Here is an 8,807-nt window from a genome sequence, read left to right on the forward strand (position 1 = left end):
CATATATAATAATATATATAAGCGCAATGGTTTAAGCCGAAGCTTATATTAATACGTTACTATGTAACTCATCACAAACGGATGCATTATCTACACTCATAGACTGTATTCGTGGTCAAAGGGGGATAATTTCAATTTATATGCAGTCCGTAATAAGATATCATACAACGTCATTCAGCACGATCGACAAAATTGTGGTCAAAGGGGGATAATTTAAATTTTGTGTGGTCTGTTATTATCATAATCCGTGACACGCAATCTTGCCTCTTTCCAGTCAACGTTTGATTGACAAGAGACATTTCATAGTAACAAACGAACAGTTCAAGATTGTTTTTTATCATTTAATAAAGTTTGGTGAAACTTTTATCAAGGTCGAAATTTCCATATAAGTAGAGACTTTTATCGAGACGAAAAATATCAGAAATATGTCGAACGTTAAATTGTAGTGTTTTCAATTCCATGCAAATTTCAGTATGATTCATTCACTACCCTCCATATTTCTAACATTCTACGTTGATAATTTGTCATATGTAGGAAATATTCATGTTACAAATAAAACTTTCGACAAAAATCCTTTTTAAATTATTTTGAAAAACGGGCGTATGAAGCGAAATCTGGTTAAAAATGAGGGCTAACGGTATAAATACAAATGTTAAAAAGGATCAAAATGAATGGTAAAAACCAATCTTTATGGACTAAGCGAATACTCCCAGTTGTTTCCTTCTGACGAGAGGATACTGCGAAAGCGATATACTTTATGACTCAGTTGCTGGTCAAACCTATTCCTAATTTTCAAAATTTGGCTCAAAGAGTCCCGTCCCCGAAAACATTTCATCTGACTTGAGCTTTGGTTTGACAGTCTGTGCTCACCCTTCAAGGAAAGAATGCCAATGGTCTAGTTCCCTGGTTTAAGTGCGCCCACGGTGACATAATCCTGTTCAGAATAATGAAATATATCCCATGTCCATTGGCCACATCAGTATGATACTTGCTACTTTGAAATAGTAAACAAATGCAATGGAATTTAATTTTTTGTCTTGTTGTTTCAGGTCAGGGGGATTATTTACTACTGAGTTTATACACCATGGTTGGGATACCAGCCCATATTGAGGTTAGTATATAATTATATTATCTTACCTGAAATGGGCCATCCTGATTTATCAAATGTGCATGAGTTAGTAAGATGACATAACCCTTGAAACAGAAGTTATTACATATATTATATTTAGGTCTCATCTAGTCATGAAATGATACCAGCTGACCTGAAGTAACCTCAATCTAATATTCTAATACTGGTGCATTTTTTTTAAGTGAGCTATAAACATAAGATTATAATTGTGAAAAGTAATACAGATAGTTTCAAATGAACTTTAACAGCATGTGAACTGAAAATGCTCTGACCACATCGCTTTAAATTAATGAGTAATGCTAGCATGGAAGCTTCGCGTAAGTTGAAAATTAATCAAACCCTTACCACCCTATTTTGGCCTTTTTTGACATAATTACACGCATAATCTATGTGCTGTCCTTTAGCTTACAAGAGTCATCTGTAAAATCTAAGTCCTTTCTTATTCTTTGATTCACAAGAGTCACATTCACAAACAGAAAAACGATTTAGTTCCCAGGAGATGCTATCTTGGTGGATGTACAATACTAGACAGAGCGGTGTCTTTAATTCCCAAACAGCCACGAACTTCTCCAACTATCCGACAGCTCATTTTAAGACTTGATATACGCGAATTTGAAAATACATGTTTATGACACTGGCTGCAATAAAAAGTTGGAATGTTCTTATTAGATATGATGAAACGAAACAAACAATTTTTCAATATGAAATTTTGTGACTATATCTCTTGTAAGCCTTCTTGATAGCAAATGATTAGCCATCCCACTGTGACGAATTTAAAATCGGAATTAAAGTTGTTGGTCTTAGACACTCAAGCGAAAAATCAAATAATTAGCTTGTGTCTACTATCATTGGCTAAACGGTATCATTCTGATTTGATAAATCAAACTCACATTTCTTTTGTTTTATTTCCAGGGTTCCAAGAACAAAATAGCTGGTCTTAAGCTATAAGGACATTCTACTAGGAGGCCAATAGTTACAGAGGTTATGGTGAAGTGCAATAAAATGTTCTTTAGTCGACTCTTTGAACAAAGTTAGGTAATGATTTATCTTAGTTATTGTCCTTATCTTAGCAGAAATATGTAAAATGTACACAAAATTGACTTTTAATATTGATTAACATGGCTTGCTTTAGTTTATTTGTAATATCTCTGTTATGATTTTTGATGAACACTTTTTGCAAGGGTACATACATTAACTTTGGCAAATTTGAAGAAACTTGGTATGCATGTTTTTGAAACATTCTCAGATTTGTCCATTATGTTATGTTTTTATACTTTTAAATAAAGTTTCACTATAAAGAAATAGAGTGCTTATCGTGTGGCACAAAAACTCGTAGGGCAAGTTTACTTTTATTACAACTATTCTTATCTATAACCGATAAGACCCCCAGAATATTACTAAACTTCTGAAATATCTCAGATATTATTGGCCTTACAAGAAGGAATCCAAACGTTTTAATTTAATGAGTTACAGATTGTGAGATTTTTTTGTTTATGTTGTTAAAATCACTGTGTGCCTTATATCACTGACAAGTGAAGTGAATTGCATTCCTGTATTTCTACAGGTTATTAAGGGAAAATCTTCTGGTAATTTTCCTACCCGCAATAGCACTGCCACAATAGGAGTGTTCTGAGGTCATGGCCTTTATAATTCTACAGACCTCCTATTCACAGAGGAAGAGGAACAGATGAAGAGGAACAGATGAAGAACAGATGTAAAGGAACAGATGAAGAGGAACAGTTTCGGCGATTCCTCCACCCATTTGTTGCAAGCTAACCTTTCAATAATTCTTAAATTACATTATTTGCTATGGAAATTCTTATGCCTGGTTCAATAGCGATACCATGCATATCATAGTTTGAATGAGTGAAAGGCTTTTGTATTCTTTTTAGCCGTCAGTGGGAACTCGATAGCTAACTTTACTGTTGGGTTTGACACACACCACACACAGTTAGATGTCCAACAAAGCACGTTTAGTTTTATCTTAATTTGTCGTGTTCATCGTCTGAAAGGGATACATATTTGACAAACCCGATTTCAGAGTAACATGGTTCTTATTTATAATGAAACTTAAATTCAAGTCATATGTCTTGTTCAGCTTGCCTCTCCCTATCAGTGATGCAGGCTGGATGGGTGAACATGTTTAGTCATTTTATTGGTTAAAAACTGAAACCCCGTGCTGTGGGTTGAATTCGGCCGTAAGTAATCCTTCGGACATTGCTTTTGTTCTTATCTCAATTATTCAAAATGTTTCAAAATGTAAAAATGCGATTTTTTTGAAAAGATCGGTTTGTATTTTGATTCTGATCGTCTCTGGATCATAGTATTTAACTAGTATTTTTTGTACTGTATTTCACCTGAGTCCAGTGTGGAATTTGTCTCTTGTGCACCTGAGAGGAATTACAAAAACGACAATGTGTTATTAAACCATAGTGAGAATATTGATAGCGTTTTTTATGTCATACATTGATTTTGTTTTAAGAGGTTTCCATTGTGTGAGATTTATCACTTGCCTTTCTCTGTTAGTTTCATTCCATATTTGTGATTTTCCCTTTTTGGCCTGTCTAAGCCTACTTAATTGATGTTTACTATTATTAGTTTGTTTCCTTGTATCTATCTATTGAGCAGTTTTCCTTAAAATGATACTATACTATGCATCTTTTCTAGAAAAAAAAGTCTATTAAAAGAATTTGTTCCATTCAAATGAAATACTGATTGAAAGTCAAAAAAGGTAAAACAACATGATTACCATCTATTGAAAATTTAATAATTAAATCTACTAGGTTTGGAGTTAATCACCGGAAGTAACGTGTTGTAAGATTCGTTCCTATTCACCATTTTACACTCTCTGGCTTCCGGATCATCAGCGCATAACAGATGAATGATTGCACTGTAAAAAGATTTTTTATATGGAATACAATCTGAATTTTTTCAGAATCTAGACTATAATAATCATGATTAATGATATGTGTGTAATATTTTTCTCTAAAAAATCAGAATGCGCTTTTATAGAACTCATTACATGCATAAAGGTTACTGTAACTAAATAAACGTTTTTTAACAACGCCTCCTGCAGCAAATCAAAGAGCACGTTTTATCTATCCTTAGTAAAGGATTCTTAGCTGAAGTCTTGAGTGTGGCAAAAAACGATAGCCCTTATATCCGATAATCTACTTACGCTGGATCGTCGAGACAATTGAAGACAAATCCTCTGTTTAAGATATCTTCTTGTAGATCTATTATAGAACCGTTACTACACGTTTCCCTGAAATAAAAAAAAAGTTGTTCAAAAGCAATAAAAAATGGATCAGATTCTTAAACCCAAAAAGGCGTGAATGTTTGACGTTCACATTCATGCATTATCCTCTGTTCGAACGGTATCACCGGAATCTCAATTTCTACCTAGAAGTGTTGAATATTCCTGGGTACGCCGAAAAAGGATTAATATTAAGATGTACTTACTTAATAGGACCGTCAAGGTTGTGTTTAACTATTATAACAATCTTATTCACATTTTCTAAAGCTGGTAGCTCATACTTAGAAAAGAAACTACAAACATATTACAAAGATTAATTATATTAGATCATTGTTGGATTTTTAATTTGTTCAACATGTTGCACTTGTGATCTTGGTCAAATATTCTTTCAAACCAATTTTTGTCGCCGATTTTTTTCGGGTACTAGATTATTGTCAAGAGTTTCACCCACCGACTGCGGGACACACGAGGAGACAAAAAATTTTCAGTCGTTCATATTTTTCACCATTTTGTGATGTTATGTGTCATGCGACTAAACATTTAAAAAGACATGATAAAATAAAAAGTGAGCTCCGTGGGAATCTTGTCTCATCGTGAGTGAAAGTACACGATGAAAATGAAGAATCGCCTACAAATATCAAACTGGCTTGTCGTGTGTACACTGAAGATTATACAAAAGATTCGGGTCGACGACAAAAACCGTTCGTTTTCCCCCCAGCATTACTACATACCTGTCTTTGCTGTAAGCAGGCTTGTCTTTTCTGGAACCATCCAACATCAAATATACGTCACCATTCACACTGGAGGCAAACTGGAATTTTTACATCAGAATTATAACACGATTATGTACAGCTTGGTCCATTGAATGTCAAATGTATACTAATATACTAATCAAGAAAGTAGCACCCACCTCTCTTGAGGCACTAGCCCAAAAAGATTCACTTGATTCGAGAGGACAGTCAGTCCATGAAGGACACCTTGTGAAGTTAGCTCCTGTTGATCCCGAACCACACCAAATCAAACTGTTTGCCAGGAACCCGATCATAGTGTCTTCCAGGGTCACAAACCTCTTGCCAGCCTCGGCGTACTCGTGAGCTATATCATATGTTCCTGACCAAAACATTCCCTAAAAAACAGACAGGAAAAATACCTTTGAATCATTATTAATTTAGCAATACTTTATTAGCCTATTTTCACTAAATCATTCTCGTAGTAAGCTTCAATTGACACAAATACGTTATGAAACTTGATTGTGAACTAGAAATTATAATGTCCTTATTTGAGGTTACTGCAAAAAGAACTCCATGAAAGGTCTCGTGTTTGTCATTAAGTTGATGATGGATTCTATCGTTTTTAGGAAGTTTTGTTTAGCCTATTAAAGCAATCACCATCAGACTTAATATTAGTCAAAAGCCTAATTCTTTGGGTATATTCTCTCCACAATACACGGTTATAATAAACTCAAATTATGTAGCCTTTAACAATTGTTGGTAGACGTTTCCATATTAATATATTTCAGCGCATCAATTTACTTTAGTTTTTGAAGATTAAAAGAGTGTAGCAATACCAGAAGCAATTTGTGGCTAAAGTTTGCTTGCCACGAAAATTCATTGTTCAGTTTTAGACCCACAATCATTCGACATTTGGGCCAAAAGGTCATGTGTTTTAATCAAAATGATTTAATACTACCTTATTTTCTGGGACGTTCTGTGAGGCGAGATCTATGTATTCCTTATAATGTTCCATGGCTACATCGCATGGTGCTTGATAGCTGAAGGCTTTATAGAAATCATTCCATAGATCATTACAATTCACATCAGTTCTGAAATGGGGGAGAGAGAATTGATCTGCGCAAAACAAAACAAATATTAATGCAAAATTTGCAGTTTGTCCTGCTCTGCCTTTATTTACCCAACATGGTAAGATGTTAAAGTCAATCCGATTTCATTCCTCATAGAACTAATCAATGATGAACCTTTTTCAAAACGATGTTGACTGGAATAAAATTTCTTAGTTTAAAAGTTCTTAGTTTGAACTGTCATCATTAAGATGATAAAGACAGACAATACCATCCGTGTGCAATGTGGGAAATCTTTCATTGACTGTAGCATCCATTGGTATCTTATCTGTTTTCAATATGTATATAGTGACTTGTGAGTCACCCAACGACTATACATTTCTTCATGTCAGTCCCTCCATTTACAATAATTGAAAACTGGGTAAAGAGTTACCTCAGTGGAAATTCTTTATGTTTGATTTCCTTATAATCCCAACATCTCCCAATAAATATTTCTTTAAGATGTAAAGTGGTTCCAGGATTGTTGTTACCCATTACCATAAAAACAAGGCAAAGAACCGCTGCTGTTTGGAACAAAGACATCTTTTACAATAAAACCTCTTATGAAATAAAAAAATAAAACTCATAAAACACCGGAAAAGAAAATAAATTGTCCTACATCCCCATACATACCCTTTCTGTTCAATAAAAGATTTTTTCAGATGCTTATTTACATTCCCCTTTGTAGATATTATGGATCATTATTTGTACACGAACAGGACGTTCGATGGAATATACAAATCAACCGTTCCTGTTGAAAACTGACAGTAATGAAGACTTACCTATTCAAAATCGAGAATTATTATAATTTACATCTATATACAAAAGGTGTGAAAAAGGTCCTTAACTACTAAATATTATTTATATTTGTTCACCAGTATCTTATGTTTATTTATTTTATCGATAGTGGTTTATGGGTTTGTCCATTTCACAATATTAACTTGATTAAATTACCCAACACTGACTTGATAACTTGGTGAAATGTTATGACTGTGTCATGTAGACTCTAAAGGTATACATAGATAGTTAACAATCACATATAATGCCCTTCATAATATAATAGAGTATGAACAATGCGTCGCCGTTTCGAGTTGCTGATGGACCTTGTAGATTCAATTGGTTTATTGCATGATCTACTTCGGAAGAACGTTTCCGTACCATCGCTATTGGGAATTTTCTAAAAATTAAAAATCATGGTACGTCTTCAGGCTGTGCAATCAGAAAAAAGATCTATCGAGTTTGAAATCGAAAAAGAGTAGCCATAGCAAAACTTCGTTTCAACTATGCTTTTTACACACTTTCCATGGTAGCCCGACAAATCCACCATGTTTTTCGAACGTGGTGTAGATAACGCACCCCAGGGACGCGAAGGTCAGCTTTGCCGGGCTATTTCCATGGCTCAGTTTGCATTTTCGGAAGTACATGCATTTGCCATTGGACACAACTTTACAACCAATGATAAATAATTGGTTCAGAAATGGTCACACCTAGTGTTTGTATTTGTTATCTGCCTTATTTAATCAGATAGCGATACAACATTACAGGTGTCAGCAAAAGTGATATACGATATACAGGTGTTAGTAATGAAGATACATGCCAAATTTACTCGGTGTCGAGTCAATATAGTGCAGACATTTTGCTTCGTTTTTAAATGTTTGTCACACTGTTTTTGGTGTATTCTTCATGTGATATGAGGGCCTCTGGGTTCGTGGACTTCCGTGCAAGGTTTTCACTTCTTAATATGTGGCTAATGAACAACTAACATCCATGCCTGCCATTTAATTCTATATATCTAAAGCCTGACCTGACGTTACACTATAACTCCAAAGTAATCGGAAAGACTTCGAAAAATATCCAAAAATCTCACTTTGGTGAACTAAGGCAAAATTGGAAAAACTTCCAAAGTAAGTAAGCTCTCAAGCTGAATTTCACCAAGATTATCCAGATTGGTCCTCTGGATATGTCAGAAAAAAAGTATCTCATATATCTGCCTTAGTTTATGAAATATTGGTATTTTTCTAAAAATTAGCAAAACGGCTAAATTGACTGACATCGAATTCTCATAGAATTGGGCAATTCCTATCATTTGTACCTTGAGGACTTAAAAAAACCGCATAAAACAGAATCAGAAGAAAACTTCGAAAAATACCCAACAAGGTCAGGCTTGGGGACCTAGGCCAAAAGTCGAACAAAAGCTATAACTTCCACAATAAGTAAGCTACTGTTTAGGTAGGCTAAATACGGTCGATTTTTAGACTTTCTTCAGCACTTCGTAAATCGTCACTGTAGGTGCCACAGAGTTGCCCTCTGGTGGCTGGGTAAAATTTACTCAATTTGCTCAGTTTTTCGCCAAAATGCAGGAAACAACTTTGAACCGAATTTCCGATCTCCCCGCCCCCCCGGATCGAATTTATTAAAAACAAGAAAAAACATTTGGTCCAAATATGAAATTTTTCCTGGTTCCAAAGTTACAGCCGCTCAAAATTTGACCAATTTGCTCAGCTTTTCCACTTTAGTTTTTCGCCAAAATGCAGGAAGGGACTTTTAACAACCGTCACTGTCGTAAGTGCGACAGGGTTACGCTT

General features: G+C 34.8%; 1 protein-coding gene across 1 annotated transcript; it reads right to left on the minus strand.

The window, feature by feature from the left end:
- Positions 1 to 3,874: 3,874 nt before the first annotated feature.
- LOTGIDRAFT_218611 (hypothetical protein) lies at positions 3,875 to 6,780 on the minus strand. Its single transcript, XM_009061326.1, has 7 exons — positions 6,617 to 6,780; positions 6,075 to 6,207; positions 5,296 to 5,511; positions 5,117 to 5,196; positions 4,592 to 4,678; positions 4,308 to 4,394; positions 3,875 to 4,019 (listed from the first exon to the last, which is right to left on the minus strand). The coding sequence occupies exons 1-7, from the start codon at positions 6,763 to 6,765 to the stop codon at positions 3,893 to 3,895; spliced, it is 879 nt and encodes a 292-aa protein (XP_009059574.1). The 5' UTR covers positions 6,766 to 6,780; the 3' UTR covers positions 3,875 to 3,892.
- Positions 6,781 to 8,807: the final 2,027 nt, after the last annotated feature.

Source organism: Lottia gigantea (assembly GCF_000327385.1).
Source record: "Lottia gigantea unplaced genomic scaffold LOTGIsca_47, whole genome shotgun sequence".
NCBI classification, from domain to species: domain Eukaryota; kingdom Metazoa; phylum Mollusca; class Gastropoda; family Lottiidae; genus Lottia; species Lottia gigantea.

What these genes read in the sequence shown, in the direction of transcription:
- LOTGIDRAFT_218611 (XM_009061326.1), bottom strand. Translation starts at nt 6,765, where the DNA reads ATGTCTTTGTTCCAAACAGCAGCGGTTCTTTGCCTTGTTTTTATGGTA. An exon ending in AGAACGTCCCAGAAAATAAG is followed by an intron (nt 5,512 to 6,074) that starts GTAGTATTAAAT and finishes TCTGTTTTTTAG; the next exon opens with GGAATGTTTTGGTCAGGAAC. An exon ending in AATTGTCTCGACGATCCAGC is followed by an intron (nt 4,020 to 4,307) that starts GTAAGTAGATTA and finishes ATCTTTTTACAG; the next exon opens with TGCAATCATTCATCTGTTAT.